This window comes from Urocampus carinirostris, chromosome 15 (assembly GCF_059441175.1).
Source record: "Urocampus carinirostris isolate Australia breed hairy pipefish chromosome 15, RoL_Ucar_1.0, whole genome shotgun sequence".
Classification (NCBI taxonomy): Eukaryota; Metazoa; Chordata; class Actinopteri; order Syngnathiformes; family Syngnathidae; genus Urocampus; species Urocampus carinirostris.
Window position 1 is genome coordinate 618,241 of NC_142363.1, and position 23,750 is coordinate 641,990.

Below are 23,750 nucleotides of genomic sequence, written 5' to 3' on the forward strand. Positions count from 1 at the left end.
TATATATATATATGTATATATATATATATATGTATGTATATATATATATATATATATATATATATATATGTATGTATATATATATATATATATATATATATATATATATATATATATATATATATATATATATATATATATATATATATATATATATATATATATATATATATATATATATATATGTGTGTGTGTGTGTGTAACAGTTATAATAACTTGTTTTGTTGAAATTCCTGCTGAAATATGTTTGTTCCGTCTGCTGGTATGGGGTAGGGTTAAGTTTAGTTTTTGATTTTACGACCAAAATCTGGATACAGTTCTGTATTGTTAGCAGTCTTTAGCGTGTTGCTAAAGGTAATCATTTGGTGCTCTGCAAAAGGTTTATTAACAACATTAAAACTGAACTGACAAATATTGCGACCTAAACAGTTATGTAATGGGAGTTGTCAAGCTGTTTTGATGTATTTTCGTTTTGCTTCTGTCGTCATTTACGTTAGTTTTGCCATACATTGTACTGAAATGCTAATTTCCCTCATAGATGTTGAAACCCAGCGTTGAAACGCATTGTGCGTATGTTGTGTCGCTCATTCCAGGTAAACTGTTCCCGTTTTTACACTTGATATTGTAATTATATTTCTATTTTCAGAAGTCTGAATTGGAACACAATTTACGTTTACTAAGTTGCCAATAATATGTTGCAGTTGCTGAAGCAGAATCTGTTTTATGAAGAGATGGAAGGCTTTTCAAATAATATCCCAAGCCAAACATTAGTGGGACCACCAGCTGATCCAATGCAATGTATAACCGAATATGTTGAAAAACATGCAGTACTAGAACATGAGGTATTCACATCACAAGTTGACCCACATGGCTGCCATGAAGATGCACAGGAAGCATGTGAAACCCCTATGCAATCAAATAATGAAAACAAAAGCACACATAGCATGGATAAAACAAATGTAAAAAAAGAACAACAATCAAGCAATAATGTGACACAAAATCTCCCAAAATTGAATCCGTATACGCCAGACATCATGACATCGCTAGATATTTGGCTTGCTAGGAAGTGCTAAGTACAGGACTTTGCCAATATGATGATCGCCCAGAAAATTACTGAGCTTCGAAGGCATCATTCAAAAATACCATAGCAGATTGAAATACTACAGCTTAAGAAGAGCTACAATTATTGATAAAATGGCTTGGAGGAGATTCAAAGAGACAAGCCTAAGGATACATTCAGCACACATTTTCAATCCAGTTGCAGCTCTTGAACTTGTGTGGCAAAGACTTGAACAATCTTACGTTTTCCCTGAAATTATCGAAAATGCATTATTGAAAAAAATTGAAGAGTTCCCAAATCACAGCAATAGGGACAATACAAAGTTAAGAGAGCTAAGTGACATCATTGAGGAAATAGAATGTGCAGAAAATGGAGAATATCTTGCAGGCCTTGTATACCTGGACACAGCCAGTGGAGTGAATCCAATTGTGGTGAAACTTCCATATGGACAGCAAGAAAAATGGGTAACAACAGGTTCTAAGTACAAGGAGGAAGATAAAGTCACATTTTCCCCTTTCAGTGTCTTTTCAGCGTTCGTGAGACAACAAGCAAGAAAAAGGAAGGATCCCAGCTTCGAAATTACACCATCTGCCAATACAAGCTTCAGGCAGGAAAAAAGCTTCAAAGGCAACAACAGACAAGTGATAACCTGTGAACAAAACAGACATTCCTCAAGAAGATAATTCAAATAAAAGTTTCCATCATAAATCTGTTGAGAGTCCAGAAAATATATTTACAATACACAAGAAGCCTCATCCACTCAGAAAATGCAAAACCTTTCGGGTAAAACCCATAGATGAGCGGAAGTCCTTTATAAAAGAAAACAGGATTTGTTTTAAGTGTTGTGGATCAACAAAACATTTTGAAAAAGACTGCACTGTCAAAATAAAGTGTAATGAATGTGGCAGTGAAAGACATTTGTCAGTGTTACACTCAGATCTAGTTCCAGTTTTTGAAAGTTTTGAAGCGGACAAAGATGATGGCGACGAGAAGCAACCTACTCGGGATGTAGAAGTTGTATGAAAAATCACCGAAATAAGTGGAGATGCAAACAGCCCGAATTCATGTGCAAAAATATGCCCTGTGTTAGTCTACCCAATAGGCAAAAGAGAACAGGCAAAAAAATGGCATGCACTGCTTGATGAAAAAAAAAACCCGTTCTCTAGCTAAGTCAAGTTTTTTTGAGCTTTTTAACGTCAAAGTGCACGTTGACCCTTACAAGCTTATAACCCGTTCTCTAGCTAAGTCAAGTTTTTTTGAGCTTTTTAACGTCAAAGTGCACTTTGACCCTTACAAGCTTATAACATGCTTGTTAGGAGGACAGCATTAAACTTTATGATTGAATCAGTGGATTGAAGTTTAAAACTCCCACTTACAAACTTAAATGAATGTGATATGATCCCAGATGATAGAAGAGAAATCCGGTCTCTGCAAGTATGCAGTACCCACACTTGCAGAAGATTGCAAACAAAATTACAGTGGAAGACAATTAACTATCCTCTTCCTGTTAGGTAGAGGTGTCATACAGGTACACAAAGTGAGACAAGTAATAAATGGGCCACACAGAACACGGTACGGCCAAAGATTAAAATTGGGCTGGGTAATCGTTAGAGAAACCTCTTTGAAAAAGACCAACAAGCCTTCTACGTGAATGTCCTAAAAACCCATGTACTGCAGAATGATCATGCATCTTACATGAGCCCATGCAATGATTATTTTGAACTCAAACAGTCAAGGGATTTCTATTGTTAAGCCGTCACCATAGCTACATCCAGAATGGGAAAAGAAAACAAAGACATTGATAATTTGGGACACTCACTTTTTGAGAAAAAAAAAGATGACGACAAACCGGCACAGCTAGTAGAAGATAGAGCCTTCATTGACATCATGAAGAAATAAGTGTTCCAGAACACAAGTAACAATTGGGTGGCACCATTGCCATTCCGCAAATCAAGACTTAAACTTTCAAGTAATAAAAGAGCAAGTACTCAAGAGCCTTCAAATACTTAGTAGAACACTGGATCAAAACTCTTTTAAAGACTTAGAACAGCTGCAACTGCCTGTGTCTACAGATCCAGACAAGCCAACTCTTCTCACAATGCTGCTTACACAGAAGATCATTGCAATATCTGCACCATCAGGAGAATTTGCACCACCAGACCAAGCAGTGAAAACAGGTTCAGTGCCTTGCGGACTCTTTTTGGAAGCAATGGAGAAGTGAATATCTTGCAACACCGCAACCAAGTCTAACCAAATGGACTGATGTAAAACCAATTTCAATATGAGTGACATTGTTTAGTTGGAAGATTTTTTAGCTCACAGAAATTACTGGTCTGTTGGAAGGATTGTAAAAACTATTTTGAACAAAGATGGAAATGTTCGTCAGGCAGAAGTGAAAACTGTTAAGGATGGAAATGTGAAGTACTTTGCAGCCCATCCCAACCATCTCCGGGCAGTGGGCAGGGGACACCCTGAACTGGTTGCCGGCCAATCACAGCTGCAAATCACATTAGTTCTCGCAGCTAGCTGCGTTCTTCATCGACGCACAAGCCGAATGATCCACCGCTAAGAGTTGTACCGCTGGGCGATTTTACGTCCGCCCGGGACGATCGGAGACAAATTCACGACAGGGTTTTTACCGCGGGTGCCGTTCGGTCGCTCCCGCGAGCGAGCCCCTAACCCGCAGAGCGGTTACTTTCGGGAACAATACGCACGACACCGACACAGTTACGGGGGTCCTGCGCACGTCCGCCGCCTTTCCCCCGCCGCACGCGGACGGCCGCCTGTCGTCGCGCCGCGCTACTGGGGTCGTCGGACACCCGCCGCCTTTTCTCGCGTCGCGCCGTTTGACGCCGCGTCCGCCGAACTCGCTCCGTCCCGCGGCCCGGGAGTGACCTCCGCCGACTTTGACTTGGCCATTCCAACACTTTGATATGTTTTTGGTGAACCATTCCATTGTAGCTTTTGCATTATGTTTTTGATCATTGCCTTGTTGGAAGACAAATCTCAGTCCCAGTCTCAGGTCTGAGTTTGAGACCGCTAAACTAAAAGTACAGTATGGGAAACGGCCTACACTAGCCCCGCCTCAGATCATTTGCGATTGGCCAATGCCCAATTTGTCCACAAACAACCTTATTGGTTTTCCGAGGAGACGTTTCAGAAGGCACCGATTTCTGGTGGTGACGGAGGGGAAGTGATCGAGTGGTCGCCTCGCAACATAAATGGCTCGTGTCGGTATCCGTCAAAAAGAAAAGCCCTGGCGGAAAGATTGATTGGATGTCCCAAACGTCTGCCAATGACATTCACGTAAAAATATAGTAGTGAACCTGCGCTAAAAAGCCTAATAGGAGGTCCTCACCCTGAATAGAGACCTTTATTTATTTCTTTTTTCGCCGGTCGCGAAAAGAATTACAGAGGCCCACGTTACAGCACTTAATTCCTTTCCGTTGCCCGTAGACGTCAGAAAACTGGATAAGATTACGGTGGCTGCTCGAAGGCCAAAGCCAAGCGGGGGAGGATGAAGCGGCGCACTGCGGACTGCAGCAAACTCCGACGGCCGGTCAAACGAAATCGAATCACCGAGGGGATATACGGCAGGTAAATTATTTGACGCTCGGCTGTCTGTTGTTCTTAGAACGACGAATGCAGGGGGCTTTTTACAAATGACAGCGGCTTGATTATGGTGAAATTAGCATGTGTCCTGGTGTAACTATCCACATTAACGTAAAGTTAATGCTAGCTAGCCTGTTTACAAGGCTAACTAGCTGCCATTGCTAACACTAGGTACGCTCTCCTCGGTTTTTAGAACTAAATACCAGTTAGCACAGCTAGCATGTAGCGCTAGGCCGCACAACAGTCTTTTCAACAACACACGAAACCTATTTTGACGCGGTACCTTATTTGGTGTGCTAGTCTATGCCGTAATTTTCATATGCTGTAATCAATATTTACACGTTCGACTGTACACTCAGGTAGGTTGACATATATCAGACAATGGTAATTTATCAGCTTTGTTGAATCGTTTTTACGGTCGCATGGTTGTGTATTTCTTAACCCCTTGCCGTTCCTGTAAAACTCTGACTAAACCATCAGTCCGAGACTTACCCCGGTTGAAGAATAGGGACAATTTTGTCTCTTTTGAAAGGTAACACTGTGGTTTAGTCTCAAACGGAAATAATCACTGCAAATGCTACTATTATTTAGTAATCTGAGTTGGAACACATATAAATAGGCTTTTATTCTCGTCTGAATTTTATTTTGCAATCAAATGCAAAATAATGTAGCATGGGCACCTTAGCTGGAAAACAGGTGATACAATAGCTTGAATCCATACCTTGTCAAATTTGACCACGATCTGAAAAATTAAACATAGTATTTTACAAATTTTTCTAATGGTGGTGGCCAACACTGGTTTTAGAGAGTCGCATGTCCTGCATGCTTTGAAGTTTTTCTCTTCGCCAACTCGGCTTGTTATCACGCTGTGGGAGTTTGACTATAATACAGGATATTGGAATCATCTGGATTAGCAAAGAAACTCCAAAAAATGCAGGAATGAGTCTCTCGAGGATTGGGTTGGCCACCCATGGCTAGGCGTTTCCAAAAGTGTTCATTTGGGGACAACCAATTCACAGACCTTTAAACTTTGCATTCATGTATTTTACTTATTTATTACAATGGCCAATTTCTAGACATTGTGAAAGAGTTGTAAATATTTGAATACTCTTTCTAGAAGTGATTTAATGATTCTCAACACTTGCACCTAAGAATGGTGCGTGGGAATTAATCATGATTGGCTTTGCACAAGTTTACTTCGGACTCGGATTTGAATACACACTGTTAATTTGTTTGATTTTTGCAATCCGGAGATGGAATAATAGCTTGCTCTGTCCACTCCACGCATCGGCCCGGTATTGCAGTACCTCCGGGAACGGTGCATTCGCAATGATCGCAGCAAGGCTTTTAGGCTAGGACCTTAGCTTGGCCTTTTGGCTGAGAGTAAGAGTCCCGGCTCCTTGGCTTTGTAGCGTATTATGAACTGACCGATAACGGATAATGGTTAATTAATAAAGAAAATAGAACAATAACCCTTAAATAATCTCCCCCCCCCCCCCCCCCACACACACACACACACAAATATGTTGGGAATTCATTGGCCAACCAATGTGTCAATCCTCATTTGAATCGGTCACTATTTGCTGAAGACTTTTGAAGCCAAATTGGCCATGAACTATCATTTTTTAAACAGCCCCCAATAGGTTGTCACTGGCCAAAGACTGGAAAAAAAAGACTTGAAATCTAGGATATTAAGGATTTAATATAACTAACTGGAAGTATTTGCAAAACAAAGTTTTTACATTGGATTCAGAATATTTATTCTTGTCTTCATGGAACAAAAAAAACGTCATTGTATCCATTCATCCAGAAGTTAAAGAAAATTCAAAGTTCACAGAATAAATATCCCGAATAAATATACATAAAATCCAATAACCACAAATAACCCTATATAAACATTAAAGTGCAGACATAGTCTCTTAAAAGCTTAATAGCAGCACGATTAAATAAATACATGTTAAAGTGCAATTGTTTCCGACTGTCATCATCATCTGCTCAGAAAGAGGGGTTAAGAAAGTGGTGAGTAATAATGGTGATATACTGCAGCAGTGCAACCAGGTATGGTAAAGTTTCAAGGTTGATAACTTGAGTTAAAGCGATCTGGAAAATGATTGAGTTGCTCCTGACAACTACACCTCATAAGTCTGATCTATACATTAAGAGAGACAAATGCTGAAGTGCAATATTTACACACATTTAAGAAATTAAAATGTAGACAAGGTACACCACACTACTGCAGGGGTCTCCAACCCCTTTGAAGCTTTTTTTTTGACTTAATAATGCAAAGGGGTACCAATTTGATATGCATTTTTATTACAATGTGTTATTACCAGGTTGTTATTATTAAAGGATAAAAAGGCTTAGTTAACCACCAAACACCATGTCAGTTAGAGACCCCTCCACTGCTAAATGTTTTTTTTATTTATTTTGTTACTTGGCCAACACTTCACATCTGAATCAATGAAAGAAACATGGAACACAAAAAATTTCAACACAGTCTGATGGACCTCCAAATTTGACTTTTTTTTATATCATATTATAAGTAGGAGTGCAGAAATTGACTTTCTGCATATTCACATAAAAATAAGGATTCACAAATGATTTATGAAATCATTCTATAAGATGCTTACAAAGCTGATTACAATAAATTCATCAAATCGTTTTTTATTAATCTCAGTTATATAGCCTGGTCTGAAAATTATTTGCATTCCAACTACTACAACAAGTACAGTTGTGATATTCCGTTATGTATATTCCTGATCACCAACTTTTCCTGTGGGCCAGTTCTAAAAATAGCTCACCTGAACATTGTAACTTCACGGGATTGTGGTGGTGTTTATCTTTTGGAAATGAAAACACTTGTTTAAAAAGATGTATGATAATAACAATTTTTGGCCCAATTTTAAAAAGGTTGTAAACTAGGGGTCAGGGACCTTTTGGACTTAAGAGCCATAAAATTAAAAAAAATATTAAGGTTTTTTATTATTTTTTTTCAAAGAGCCACACCATGTATTTTTAGACAAAATTCAACAAAACCGCCAAACCTGCTCCCCAGACAAAAGTTAATTTCTTAGCACATTTTACAACAATGTGTGATGTATGATGATTTGATAACATCTATGAAATAATGATGCTAGATTATGTGTCCCATATCAATATAAATAAACCCAGTGTTCTCGTTTGCCCGTGTCCCTGCGTCCTAAACTCATCATTTTTGCTGGGGACGCATAGTCTCAAATCAACGTGCGTCCCCGGGACGCAACTTTTTTTACACAAAATTGTCATTATTACCCGATTACATTTTTTTTTAAACAAAGATTTACCACACTCCAAATTTTTCGTCAGGCAGATCCGGTGTTATGCCGAGAATTGCATCCCCTGTCGCGGGAGCGCGCACACGTCACTCCTGTTGCTACAACCACTTTTACCTCATTTTATCTCACTTTTACATCACTTTTTGGGTATGTAAGGGCGAACATATAACCAAGACCACTTCGTCTTGCATTTGTTGGGAATGTAATACAACTTAAACCATTTCTTCTTTGTATTTGTTGTGAACGTAATCGAACGGTATTGCACACCGTATATAAACCACTTTTGAGCAGGTAACGTGTTTATTTTGCCTTTTCCGACTCAAATCGCTCGTATTTAAACTGTTATGCACGCTACCATAAAGCTTATTATGCTAAAACGAAGTGTCAAACCAGGATAAGCGGTGTAGCTAACGACATGAGAACAGTCAAACCATCAACAGATAAACGGGAGACGAACGTGTTTGATTTCTTCTCATAGTCAAATGAAGACGTAACACGTCGATAATTGTATTTTGTGTTTGACTTTAATAAACAGATCATCGTGTGCCTAATATTATCACAGCAACGGTGTCATTTTTTTTCTAGTACAAATGATCCAACGTCAACCTAACAAATGTAAACAATGCTGGTGGGAGGGACCAGCCTGGCTGCAACAGCCTGGCTGCCGAGAAATGCACCCCCCATCTATCTCTGGCTATGAAGGTCACAGGTCCATGAAATTTACCCTGATTACTCGTGGTGGGCCCATATCCTCACAGTGAAAAGCACAGCTCGCTGGATGAAACTGAACCTGTTTTAAGGGGGGTGCATTTTTGGTCACATAAAACCCCTAAAGCAAGAATTATAATGTTGATTAATCAGGGAGGAATCATAGATAGATAGATAGATACTTTATTCATCCCCGAAATTTCCAGCAGCATCCCTGAGCTGAGAACAGTACAATAATAAAGCCAAAAGAATACAATATACAAATACCCAGTGTGACGTGCAAATGCCCACTGTAGCGTGTTATATAGAGTAACTAAATAGTGCTATGTATATGTATATGTGTATATGTATATCTTTGAATGGTCCAATCATTTTTACTTAAATTATTTTATGAAATTAATTATTTTATACGACAAAAAAACATGTGATTGTCTTCGTTAAAAGACTGCAAATAGGCAAGGAAGGAATAAGCAGTGTGAGAATAGTAATGTTTATTTGAAGGAATAAACTATGTCAACTATTTTCTGAAGGAACCAAAACACAAACTTGAACACGAGAAAAAAAAGCATCAGATGTCGCTATCAGGTAGATATCCACACATCAATAGAATAGACGTTGGGAAACATGGTATGCAATGAGATTGGACATGGCACTCCAGGGTAAAACATGTAATAATTACCTCAAAGAGAAAAAAAAGACAAAAGACTATCAAAATAAATGGGCAAAAAAAAAAAAAAAAAATCAACATCAAATAAGTAGGCTTAAGAAAAATTTTAAAAATATCTACAATATAAAATGCAAAATTTGTACATGTAATGTAATAAGTGCAAAACTATTTCAACCCTGAGGTTGCAGATCTTATATCCGGAGAAAAACAGATGTCACTGTCTACAAAAAATATAATATACATATATATATTATTAAATCTATGTCATTAAATAAAGTTACCCATAATACAAACAGCCTATCCTATGATATACTTTATCGAGCTTTTCTTGGATGACCTGGAATGTTAATTGACAGTTTCCAGGTACATTTTGGGAAGTTCAGTTATATATGTGGAACAAAGCATTTTTAATGTAAGACTGTAGAGCTGTATGCTAAAGTTTTGCCTTTTGGAATATAAAGTGATGACTGATATAACAATAACAGGAAGTAGTCAACAAGCACTCCAAAGAAGGGTCAAGAATGACTACAAAATAATGAAATGTCCACACCCTGGTCCAAACCTTTGCTGACACATAACACAACAAATAACAGTCAAGTCACATTTATTTATGACGCCCTTAATCACAAAAATGTCTGAAAGGACTGCACAGGATTACAGTGACACAATTACCTGATCTTAAACCAACATGCGGGCAAGGAACAACTCAAAACCTCAGCGTGAGGAAAAAGAGATCCCCCTTCCAGGATGACCAGGGTGAATTACATTTAGCATTACAGTACACAAACATAGTAAACACTATGTTGAAAAGTTTTCCGGAAAGTGCATGACAGCAGCGAGAAAATACATAACATTGGAGAAAATACCAAGGCTATGGGTTGTGAGTCAAGAGTAAGAAAGCTAGCACACTAATTTAAACCATTCAGCATACACAGTGACCTGGAATAATAGCTACAGTTTCATTTTTGGATATTGTAAAAAAGACACTCACCTGATTCTTGAAGTAGATCAGTTGCTATATCTAGTCTCAACTTGTTGACTTCACTTTTTGTGGTTTTGATGGTGATATCTTCTTCTTTTAATACCTTCTCTGCAAACTAAAGAGATTGATTAGTATTTTAGGAATTAAAAGTAAATACACAACCCATGAAAATAGCAAGATCCATGTTATTACATAACCAATTTGATATGGCATATTTTTTTTCATGAGCATCTTGATGGTCAGAGGGCATCCTTAGAAAATCCCAATTTAGGTACGTGTCATGAACATCCTAGATCACATGACAACAGACCCACAGGTAAACATTTAATTTAAATACGGTTCATGACTTTGAGGTTGTCCTCATTGTGTAAATGACATACTTCGTACTCACTTTTAAGGCTAAGACACCACAAGATGTGCCATCCCTCTGGACTTTATGAGGAAGTTTGACGCTAGCCCAGTGTGAAACATTACAGTTGTTTCTCATCATAAATGCCCTTAGATATGAAAAAAAATTTGAGTCATAAATATTGTTCAATAATTTTTTTTCACAGTAAGCATAATCACTTTCTGTCCGACGCTATAGTGCCAATATTGTGCCAACTGTATGTCAGAAAATATCTCATGAACAAATGTGCCTTGTTGCCACCAGGGACCTCTTAATGTTAATTTCTGTTTCACCCATTGGATCCAAAAAAGGGACCTTTTCTCTCATGTGGGTAGATGACCTTTGTTTGTTTGCGTTAAATAAAGCAAAGCACCCAAGAACTTCCTCCCTGATTAATCAACATTATAATTCTTGCTTTAGGGGTTTTATGTGACCAAAAATGCACCCCCCTTAAAAAAGGGTTTAGTTGCATCCAGCAAGGTGTGCTTTTTACTGTGAGGATATGGGCCCACCACTACTAACCAGGGTAAATTTCATGGACCTGTGACCTTCATAGCCAGAGATAGATGGGGGTGCATTTCTCGGCAGGCAAAAATGCACCCCCTTAAAACAGGTTCAGTTACATCTAGCGAGCTGTGCTTTTCACTGTGAGGATATGGGCCCACCACGAGTAATCAGGGTAAATTTCATGGACCTGTGACCTTCATAGCCAGAGATAGATGGGGGTGCATTTCTCGGCAGCCAGGCTGTTGCAGCCAGGCTGGTCCCTCCCACCAGCATTGTTTACATTTGTTAGGTTGACGTTAGATCATTTGTACTAGAAAAAAAAAATGACACCGTTGCTGTGACAATATTAGGCACACGATGATCTGTTTATTAAAGTCAAACACAAAATACAATTATCGACGTGTTACGTCTTCGTTTGACTATGAGAAGAAATCAAACACGTTCGTCTCCCGTTTATCTGTTGATGGTTTGACAGTTCTCATGTCGTTAGCTACACCGCTTATCCTGGTTTGACACTTCGTTTCAGCAAAATAAGCTTTATGGTAGCGTGCATAACAGTTTAAATACGAGCGATTTGAGTCGGAAAAGGCAAAATAAACACGTTACCTGCTCAAAAGTGGTTTATATACGGTGTGCATTACCGTTCGATTATGTTCACAACAAATACAAAGAAGAAATGGTTTAAGTTGTATTACATTCCCAACAAATGCAAGACGAAGTGGTCTTGGATATATGTTCGTCCTTACATACCCGAAAAGTGATGTAAAAGTGAGATAAAATGAGGTAAAAGTGGTTGTAGCAACAGGAGTGACGTGTGCGCGTTCCCGCGACAGGGGATGCAATTCTCGGCGGGGATACAATTCTCAGCATAACACCGGCAGATGTTGTTTTGGTCTCGCGGTTCGAGTTTTTCCCTGCACGCCGATCTCTAGTTGTGTGGTGAAAAGTCCGTCTCTTTTTAGAGAACTGGCTTTTTCGGCTCAACTCTTTCAATCTCAAACGGCTCACTTGCTTTGATGCATTATATTACGAATTATTATGTTATGTAAAGAAGTTAAGAAAAAAAGGAAGTACAAAAGGAGAAAATGAAAAAAGACAGGTTTGTGGTTATCCCTTTAATCTGTATATTACCAACAATAATTTGATGCAGAAAATGAATTAATAATTTGATTATTAAAACTGAATGAATATAAAGATTTTTATTATATATTTGTCACCGATTTACAATTTCAACCTCGATAACACTAAATTTTGGGGACCCATAGATCTCTGTTGGGACCCATAGATTTTTGAGCATGCGAGTCCCAGGGACTCATCACTTTTCAGAGGTAAAATGAACACTGTAAACCACTTAAAAATCAATCTCCTTCAGTAACTTGAAAGTGTTGGCTCCTTAGACTGTCATTTTTGCCTGAAATAATGGTTTAAAAACAAGGTACAAGCAAAGTTATTCTGTAAAAATTTTGCAAAAACTGCGAACGAGGATACCAACTTATTTACCTTTAGTGCAGACGGCGCTGACCAGTAAGGAGTGCGTGCGTGAGTCCTGACTGAGTATAGTTCACCCTAAGGCTTACCCAAGCAAACTGTTCCAGGTGCTTTGCAAGAGTTTCTCGGTAAAAAGTTTCTTTTAGGTTTAACGTTTATCCTCTGGTTTTTCAACATAAAGTGTCTCATCAATGAATGTAGATTGTTAATGAGCTTCCATGTAAAGGAATATTAAGCGATTTACAGCCAAAACAGGGTCTGTTGCTGTGACACCCTGACTGTAAACTGTAGTTAGAAATTTGTCCTATATATACTGGACTGAACTCTGTCATTAGACAGTTTTGTCTCGGCTTTGCATGTGTGACAAACGGCTCGGAAAGTAACAATAAATTAAGTAATTGTGCTCTTTCCATCTTACCTCTGAGCCATATGTACTCATAAAAAGAGCCATCCATATATTGCTCACGAGGCATAGGTGTGAACAATCGTCACATTTGTAGGAGTAAAGTTGTTTTGTTAAAGTGTGTATTTGTATTTCATAGTCTCTCCCATCTTTGCAGTACTTTCCTGTACCTGAAGTTCCTGGTGGTGTGGGCATTAGTGCTACTGGCTGACTTTGTTTTGGAGTTCAGGTTCGAGTACCTCTGGCCATTTTGGCTCTTCCTCCGCAGTGTATATGATTCCTTTAGATACCAGGGGCTGGTGAGTCATTATTTACTTAACCTTTTTGCTTAGCTAATCTTTCAAAATGTGGTGTTAGAAAAATCTACCTGAAAGAGAAACATGTTCTGAAAATGTCAGGAGCAAATCTCAAGCTCCTCATTTAATGGCTTGTGAACATCAAATGAGCATTTGTTCTGTAGGTGGATGAATACAAGTGACACACCAAAAGAAAACACATTGTTCAAAAAATAAATTGCAAACATTTAATGACTATCTATCTATCTACCTTGGTCATATCCCTCAAGAGGGGTGACGGACAGCAAGACAAACACATACAATAACAAAGAAAATAAAAGGGGGAAAAAAAATAGCAAAAAACACACCCAAACTTTTTGGACCTGGGCAACTCAAATGCCCAAACACCCAAACAAGTTAGGCACCTCGGCACTAAGTTGGTCATGCTTTCGTCCCTCCAGATGAAACTTCATCTTTAATGACAATAAAAAACAAAGAAACAATACTATCTTTCCCTTCCTGTTTTCAGGGGTTATAAGTCAGAAACTTATGCTATATCTAATGTTAAGGTGTGATTTTCTTGCCACCTAAAATTTTAACCTAATCCATTTTACTTTCCTCAACAGGCCTTCTCAGTATTTTTTGTTTTTGTGGCGCTTACGTCAGACTTCATTTGCCTCCTCTTCATCCCAGTGCAATGGCTTTTCTTTGCTGCCAGTACTTATGTGTGGGTGCAGTATGTCTGGCACACAGGTATTTGCCCCTCTTGTTTTAATACTTATACATCATAGTCATTGTAAATGGCCGATGTCTACACAATTTATGATGATCTAGTGCAAGGTTCTCAACTCAATTGAGATGGGGGGGCCGCTGAAGCTAGGATGTGGGTGAGGTTGGGCTACATGGGTTTTTCCACAAAAACTGACGATAAAAACATTCCACTGTTCTGAAAGGGACTGTTTTTTGTATTTGTCCATTAAATGTTACTGTAATGTGCAGTGCAACCAAAAGTGAGTCCAAGGAAGATAACAAACTGCAGGGACTCAAAGTGAGCAAAAGCACCCTTTTCTTCCAATATTTACCCAGCCTTTTTATAAAAAGACAAAAACGAGGAGCTTCTTTTTTTTTTTTTTAAAGGTACAAAAATTTGGGACAAGAAAATAAGAAAAAAATGGCAAAAAAAGGAAAATGGAATAAGAAAAAAGAAACCAAAAAAAAGGCAAATGCAGAAAAATATATAATAAATTGAATTAAAGAGAATACAAAAACCATCTATACATTAAGAGAGACAAATGCTGAAGTGCAATATTTACACACATTTAAGAAATTAGAATGTTGACAAGGTACACCACACTAAACCAATTTTTTTCTTTTTTTTTTTTATTCTTGAGTTTTTCTTTTTGTCGTATTTCTTTTTTTCAAACTTATCTCTTGTGTCCTGTTTTTCTTTTTTTATAGTTTCCTTTTATCATCTTTTCAAAACGAATTGCCTTTTGTTCACTTTAAGTGTTTGTGTGTTTTTCTTCCAATGTGCCTTTAGCGCTCGTTTTGGTGGCACGACAGAAGACAGCAACATATAGTGGGAAAATAATTCACACTGTCCCTTTACCTTTAATATTTAGACAGGGGCCTCAAACTGTCATCAAGGGGAGCCCCTTGGCCTTGAGTTTGAGACCCATGATCTAGGGAGCATCTTGCAAATCAGATATCAGCAAGGTTAAAACTATTTTTTTAATGCAGAAAAAAGTCATCACATCACGATTCTTAAAAAATCCTCATACTTTAGACAAAAGACAGTCTAACAAACTGTCATGTGTAGTCTGTTGGTTTCTATGACCGCAAGCACAAGGATCAATTGTAGTGTGTTTACTAGAGATCTTCAGGAGGGTTGTATTTGAAAACAAATATTTCCTCTTATTTGATTGTAAGAAGTTTAATATATTTCCCCCTCCCCATAAACAGAATATGATTTCAGACAAAATTAACACACACACACAGATTATGATCCAGTTATTAGTTCTGTCTACAAGGAAAATGACTTGGGACTTTTTGACAACAAAAGTTGAACACTTTGAATTAAAATATTGAATGCGTGGAACACTCTTCATGATAACCCGACTGTCGCTAACCTTACATCTAGTTGTACTACAAGTCTGAGACATACAAAACTACCCGTTCCTACCCACCTTCGTGCCAAGAACACAGCATCGAGAGTTAATACTTTATTGAACATTGACAGGATAAAAACACTTCAAATGTATAAATATGCAAAAGAAAGAAGATGAATAAATACGTATGTCAGGGGTGTTCATACTTTTCAGAACGCGGACCGGATTTGGTAAACTGAACTTTTGTGAGGGCCAACTATTCATCCTGACATTCTTCGAACAGTCTTTAATAAATCCATTCTAACCCTGTATCATCAGACCCAAGGATATCTTTCTAAGAAGCCATGAACTATGTTTAAACGCCTATTTTCATTGTGTCCAAGCAATGGTTCTTCAGTGTTGTTCTATTAACCATTATAATGAAATCTCTGCAGAAATTTGAGGGGTGTACTTACTTTTGTGATCTACTGTATTTGCATGGACTTAAATTTATTTATTAATTTGTGCAGACTCTTAGTGTAATGTAGGTTTTAGATCAGGGGCTGGTGTAATAATAGTCTGTGGATTGCAATAATCTGTGGTCCATTCAGCCCGTTGAGACTCTTTGTGATTAAGGGATATACAAATAAACATGACTTGACCTAATGTCCTCTGATTGGTCAACTCTGAGAAAAGTTTTAGGACATGTGACATCATGAAAAACAACCACAAATTTTGACATGCCAGTATTTTGTCCTGGAGGTCGGGAAACCTCGTAGAGGCTAGTCTACAAAGCTTTGAGTGTGTCACACTACATGAGAAGTGTAGTGCAACTCTAATAGCATGCCACATTTCTCTGTGAGACATCGATTGAGCCAATATGTGGCTTTTCTATTTTGTAGTGTGTCTTGGGTGTTACTCAGGATGACTACTATGACTAATGATTGAACTGTACTGTTATGTAAATGTCATTTTTGTGAGGCATTGATTTCTAGTATGGACTATGACAAAGTGTCAAATTTGAACTATGAACTTCCTTCTGTGTTAATGCTGGATTTGTGCTCATATGCTTCTTCTTCTCAGAAAGGGGAGTCTGTCTACCTACCGTGTCTCTATGGATACTCTTCGTGTATATAGAGGTAGCCATCAGATTTAAAGACCTGAAGAACTTCCATGTAGACTTGTGTCGCCCTTTTGCTGCACATTGGTGAGCTGGTAGTTTCATATTTGCGTTTTTGCAGATACATTATTAATGCACCAATATAGGTTTAGTTTAATTCTAATTGCACTACATAAAAGAAAAAAATGTCACAATGGATACACTGGTTAGTTGCCATCTTTTAACATTTGTGACCATTTGTTGCTCATCTAAATGCTTGAACAAAAATAATTTGTGTTTATATGAATTAATGAATGAAACTTTATTTTGAAAAAAAAGAACAAGATAAAAAACAAAACAAAACAAAAACGATGATAAGGTAACATGTCCGAAAAGTAAAAGGAAGAAGCATATGCTTATTTTATCCTTCCCGCTCAACTTCCTCAATAATTGTGTTTTACTGCTAGATCTCCTGTGTTTCAAACACCTCATGAATATACATATTTACTAAGTTGTGTGGATGCACAGTAACTTTAGCATCAGCATTATCATCGCTATCACTATTTTAAACGTCATCATTATCATTGCTGTCTCCAGCACACTGTATAACAGGGGTCCTCAAATACAAATCTCAAAGGGCCACAATTGTCTGAGCTCATCCTGTAATTTTTTCCAAAGTTTCACTTTACATACAGACACACACATACTTTTCCTGGTGGTTCTCACTGGTTGGATCTTGAAAATACTATATAGCTTCCTTCTTTTCGTGTGAATAATTTTTGGATGTTATCTGGCAGTACATCTTTGTTCACTTTAAATAGTACTTGTGAATTTGGAAAACTCCACTTGATCAAAGAGTTTTAACAGTTTGGACTGCAGTAATAAAATGTTTGTCTGATCACAGTATCTTGCTTTGTGTATAATTCTTATATAGTTTAATAAAGGTTATATAGCATTTTATACGATTTAAATGTGTTAACATTTATTATGAACCCGTTCTGTGACTATTTCAAACAAGACATGACTCAAAATTTTTAATTTTTAATTTGCAGCATTGGCTACCCGGTTGTGACACTGGGCTTTGGATTTAAAAGCTATGTAAGCTATAAGATGCGCCTTCGCAAGCAGAAAGAGGTGCAGAAGGAGAATGAGTTTTACATGCAGCTCCTTCAGCAGGCCCTGCCAGCAGAGCAAAAAATGATCCAAAGGCAAGAAAGAGAAGCAGAAGAAGGTAACTTAACAATGCACGTTTTTCTGCATTTCAGATGCACTGTGATATCGCAAGTCTTTGTTGTGCGTGACAAAGAAAAGGTTGGCGTTTATTTAATGAACAGTCCTGTATAACAGGGACTGCTCAGAGCAACCTTGCTCTGAAGTGGCACACCTGAAGCAGTGTCCCTGTCGCTACAGGTTGGTGGTGCATTGTAGGGCTTCAACAACAAATCAATAAAATCGATTTACATAAACACGTTGGAAACTAATTACTTCCCCGATTCGTCATGTTGCACGATCTAGAGCCACCAAGCACGTTAAATCAATGGAAATAAGTACATGGGATCTCGTTGTGAAGTTGTACAGTTGTAGTACCACATTGGTCCGGAAGAAGACGCCCTGACACCTTTTTTTATGAAAGTATCCTACTTTTTCTTTAGAACATCTTTTTTTTTTTTTGAGCATTGCATCATTACAAATATAATTGTCATGAAACAGTCAAACAATTAGGTTTACAATTTTCAAGGGAACAGAAAGTTATGCAGGAGTACAGAGAAAAATATATTAAAATAAATTAATAAAATACATCATGTAAAAAGAATGATGTAATGACATGTTGATCTCAACACAAGGGGCAGATATTTATGCATATTGTATAGTATTTGCACATTGGGAATGATAAACTTATTCAAAGATTTAACAAAATGAATTGTTGACAAGTTTTAAAAGTGGGTTTTTTTAAAATATTTTTGGGCGGATACAAATTTCGCTACACGTAAAAATGTAATTTTTTTTGCACTTCGTTTTTGTTCTATGTGATAATTCTATTATAATCTTTGGGTAAGGTGGTAGGAAAAGAGTTTGTATCACATTTGCATGTGTATAGCATACATTTGAATGTATTTTTTGTAAGTTAATTGTCACTTTGTTTTTTTTAACAGTTTTTTACCTTCTAGAATATTCTTTTGTCTTTCCTGTGGTCATAGGATGAGGCCATCCCCGTGGGGCCATATTTACTTTCATAAACGTGATGTAATGTTTTGCGCGCATCAATGTTTGACGGATGCACTGTTTTCATGCTGTAGCAGCTACAAATATTTGCATTTGAGGTTTTGAATTTACATAGTTGAAAGACGAAAATCTCAAAGATCTTGTAAAATGTAAATTTAGCTAGCAATTCATCAATTATCAATTACCATATTGTTCGCACTCCAATGCGCACTTTCAAACTTCTGGCAAACCTTTAGTGATAGATTGTTTGACTCACAGAATGCAAGTTTATCAAAAATATTCCCATATGAGATATTTTTCCATATATAAGGTGCACCAGACTATAAGGCGCAAGAAATTAAAACTAGCAAGTCGGCATTTAAAACGTCGAGAAAAAAAATCTGCATAAATATTAGGAATTCTGGTTCCACAACTAAATTAAAGTGCTTTATTTATAAAATGTTACTTTATGTACAAAGATCTAACTCTACTTATGCATTTCTGATATTATTTACCATACTTTCAGTCTAAACGGAAAGCCCGATTACAAAGTGCACTTTTCAAATCGCTAGCAAATTTCATGTGCGCCATGTACTCCGGGAAATAATGTAGTTTGGTCCTGGACTGTTTGACTAACAGAATGCGGATTTTATTATATCAGACATATCTAATAATCCAATTATTCTTACAGCAGCAGCTAAAGGGATATCCGAAGTGGACACCCCCCCAGTTTCACAGAATGGCGGCCCCGCCAATAAAAAACCCTCTGCGCCTTTGGCGGAGTTAGAATATAGAGAAAAGGGGAAAGAAGGAAAAGGCGGCGGGGAGGCAAAAAAGCAGCACAACAGCAACAGCATCCTGCCATCGTCAGTGGACACTAAACTCCAAGAAATGGAGTATATGGAGAATCATGTGAACAGCAAGAGACTGACCACTGAACTGGGAAGCACAGAAAACTTGTTGCTTAAAGAGGACAATAATTCATCTTGCTCCTCATCTTCATCCTCCTGCTCCAAGAACTACAAAAACAGCAACGCCACAACGCTCAACTCTTCACCCCGTGGTCACAGTGCCTCCAACGGTAGCGTGCCATCTTCTACGCAATCCTCCTCTTCCACAGGGAAGAATGAGAAGAAGCACAAGTTAGCAGTGGGGAAGGGGACGACCAGTGGCTCCAACAAGGACCCGATGGACAACTGTATTCCCAACAATCAGTTGAGCAAGCCGGAAGCACTTGTTAGGTAAGCGAGCTTGCAATATATGTGATTGGAGAATTTGGTCCCCTGCTTAGTTCCTTCAGAAAAAAATACAAATGTATGAATTTCAAAGTAAGCACTGTATGGAATGCATGCATTGCTTCTGTCTTCACAACTGGTAAGGGTTATATCCTTCCTTTGCTGCTCTAAAACCTTAAATCCCATCAATGTTTTTAAACTGCATTGTTTTATAAACTGCTTATGACCCAAATGTTGGCAAAACTGTAGAATTTCAAATTGGCTTTATTGCTGAGAAGTTTATAGTTTAGTAGGCACTCAAAAGGAGAGGCATCAGTGGATTTTAAACTTGCCAGAAGAAAACCTCAGATAAAAAAAATATCCAGTTCTGAACTCCCTCCCCGAGCCTTTTATTAAATCTCCTTGGTTACAAAAGCAGTTCCGCCCTAAAGGGTATGGAAATCAAACAACAGCAAACATGATTGGTAACGTAGTCAAACAACGTACAGCAGTGCACCATTCAGTCAAAAGAACTAACTGGCATGCCATGCAATTTATTTTGCAGGTGTCCAATATTTAAAAAAAAAAAAAACCTCATCAATTGTCATAAATAACAACCTAGTGTAAATTTATTACGATGAGATAAGGCATGTTACTCCAGGATAAATGTTTTAAAATGATTGTATTTGATTATGCTTTTTGTAACCTATGGATAATTATTACATTATGACATTATATAACTTTTAATTACTGTATGATTGAATATGAATAATTTACTCATCTATTGCGTTGGGTCCTTTTTTTTCAATGCAAACATTTTCAATGTCATTTCAGTGTGATGTGATATAATGCTGTAGAATTGCAAAATATTCAATATTTTACATTACAGGCCACTATCTTGACTACATTACAAAATCTTCCGTTGCATTAGATTAAACACATGTTAGTGGAAATACGTCTCAAGCTCCTGTGCATACACAGATTATTGGTTCGCTGATGGAATTCTAAACGTGCGCAATTCACTTAATCTCCTTGCAGGTACTCAAATGACTTCACTAAAAGCAGTGCAAAGAAAACAGTAAGGTCCGTTATGTCAAAGTATGCCTGCAATTTTCTCATAACTTGGAAAAACTCAAAAACGACTTGGTCTTGGTAATTACCGTTCAGATTAATGTTTGGATTATAAACTGTTTTATTTTTTTACTCAGATATCTAATTATTTCTCTAAAAGAGGAAAACAAATCCATTACACTCCGGTCGAGCAAGTATGCAGGAATGTCATCAACCCTGACTTTAATTTGTTGATCTACGGTATTTTTCCTGAAATAAAACTCAAATGATAAAGGAAACCAGGGATGTGCAAATAAATATGCATGGTGTGATCAAATAATTATTCCGCACTGATGCAATTAAATTAATATCCAAAAATATTATTAGTAGGTATTTGCAGAAGGGTTACTCCATTGGTCGACCTCTTATTTTTGGAATTAATATACATATAGTACATATTTTGGTTACATCATGGGCGCTTATGTGTGTACCATGATTTTCATAAACATTTTTAGCAGAACTTGATTTAGAAAATAACCGGTAAGCGCATGACTTAGTTTACCAGCTAGTGCATGTTTGTCTTCAACAGATAACTGAAAAAAAATTATAATTCTTGTGTCACAAAATACAACAAATGATTGCAGTAATTCCTCTGTTATTGCTGGTAATGGGGACCAGAATCCCGCCACAAAAACTGAATTTGCAAAGTAGCGTCGCACCTCCATAAAAGCCCACAAGGGTCAAAGTTTCCCTTGACGTCCTTACTGACTGAGAGTACACGACTGTAACAAAATAACAACTGTAGAATTACAGATAAAAACACAGAACTGCAGTTTTTTATTGTCATTATAGAAATGCATTAACAAAATCGATGGAGCACCCGCTGATAATCACCCTTTCTTTGCTGTCTTCTGACTTTTCTCAGAGTCCGATTTGATTGACATTTTCTTTTCACTGTAATGAAATGCTAAAATATTAGCTCAGCTGTATAGCCATCCATTTAAAATCTGCAAAACAGTGAACGAGCGATATCCGAAGCACAAAGTAGTGGGGGGGTGTCTATATTCTGAATGTCGTCATGACAGTTTCTTTTTTTAAGTAATATGCAGATTAAATCTTTGCATAAAATTGTGTACTAATGCGGCTGTGGTCTTTGATAGTTGGTTCTATGTTTGCAAGCTTGCTTATACTTTAATGTGGGACAGATTGGAGCAGGACGTTAAGAAGTTGAAGGCAGACCTGCAGGCAAGCCGGCAGATGGAACAGGACCTGCGCAGCCAGATCGGCTCACTTGGCAGTGCCGAGCGCTCCATACGTACTGAGTTGGGTCAACTCCGTCAGGAGAATGAGCTGCTGCAGACCAAGTGAGTGGAGCAAAAGTCATTCCAAATTTCAGCTCCTAATAAATGACAACAGCCATAAATATATAAATAAGTTGCATGTATTTATAAATATATGAATAAATTGCATGTATTTATAGATATATGAATAAATTGCATGTATTCATAAATATATGAATAAATTGAAGCCAAGTCATGTTTTTTGTATAACCCTTAATCACAAAGAGCCTCAAAGGGCTGCACAGACCTCAGATTATTGCAAACCACAGACTATTATGACACCATCACCTGAACTAAAACCTACATGAGGGCAAATAATACACAGATATTGTCAACATAAAATATAGGTTATTCATATGCTATAGAATAGCATTTTCAGAGCGAAGGCTCCGGACCGGAACATAGGGGGAAATTAAGTCTGAAAGATATGAGAGAGCAAGTCCATGCATGATTTTGTATGCTACCAACAGAACCTTAAAATCACATTTTAAGCTCACAGGAAGCCAATGCAGGTTAGCTAAAATCAGGGTAATGTGATCAAACTTTCATGTCTTAGTTTGAAGCCTCGTTGCAGCATTTTGTACCAGCTGAAGGCTCTTGATTGTGGACTTCGGGAGACTGCAGAGTAGTGCATTACAGTAATCAAAAGGAAGGTAACAAATGCATGAATTATAATCTCCGCATCCGACTGAGACAGCACAGGGCGAATTTTAGCAATATAGCGAAGATGGAAAAAAGCTGTTCTACTGTAGTAATATTCATAACGTGTGTTTGAAAGGACAGATTGGGGTCAAATATTACACCTAAATTTAAACCTATTAAATTTGTCAATGTTCAGAGCAGTTTTTGAGAACAAGTCACAACATTCAGATGGACCAATAACTAACATTTTGGTCTTTTCAGAGTTAAGGCGCAAGAAGTTGAGTGACATACATTCTTTTATCTCAGTGAGGCAGGCCTCCAGATTTCCACAGTTGGGTATGGCAGATTCTTCCATCGGAAGATATAGTTGTGTGTTATCTACGTAGCAACAGAAACTGATGTTATACTTGCAAATAATATCACCTAATGGAAGCATGTAAATGCTGAAAAGAAGGGGAACAAGTACTGAACCCTGCGGAACACCACAAGTAACACGAAAGTGCTCAGATGTCATTTCACCATATTTAACACAGTGTGTCCTATCTGAGAGGTAGAATCTGAACCATAAGGGGACGGGTCCTGAGAGACCAATCCATTTTTCCAACCGTTTTAGTAAGATATTATGGTCCACAGTGTCAAAAGCAGCACTAAGGTCCAGCAGCAGCATGAGTGATGAAGCGCCGGAGTCCATTGCCAGTAAAAAATCATTGGT

General features: G+C 37.7%; 1 protein-coding gene and 1 pseudogene across 4 annotated transcripts in view; both read left to right on the forward strand.

The window, feature by feature from the left end:
- Positions 1 to 4,231: 4,231 nt before the first annotated feature.
- maco1b (macoilin 1b) overlaps positions 4,232 to 23,750 on the forward strand; it is a 34,155-nt gene continuing 14,636 nt past the window's right edge. For 2 of the 4 annotated variants that reach the window (XM_088354101.1, XM_088354102.1), the window contains exons 1-7: positions 4,232 to 4,657; positions 13,287 to 13,428; positions 14,031 to 14,157; positions 16,575 to 16,698; positions 17,643 to 17,821; positions 19,484 to 20,033; positions 22,262 to 22,420. In XM_088354101.1, coding sequence (XP_088210227.1) covers positions 4,578 to 4,657; positions 13,287 to 13,428; positions 14,031 to 14,157; positions 16,575 to 16,698; positions 17,643 to 17,821; positions 19,484 to 20,033; positions 22,262 to 22,420 — 1,361 coding nt within the window. In that variant the 5' untranslated portion in view covers positions 4,232 to 4,577. The remainder of the gene's footprint in view (positions 4,658 to 13,286; positions 13,429 to 14,030; positions 14,158 to 16,574; positions 16,699 to 17,642; positions 17,822 to 19,483; positions 20,034 to 22,261; positions 22,421 to 23,750) is intronic. The other 2 variants (XM_088354103.1, XM_088354104.1) reach the window with 1 other exon arrangement.
- Positions 5,865 to 6,001, forward strand: LOC148351271 (U2 spliceosomal RNA; annotated as a pseudogene).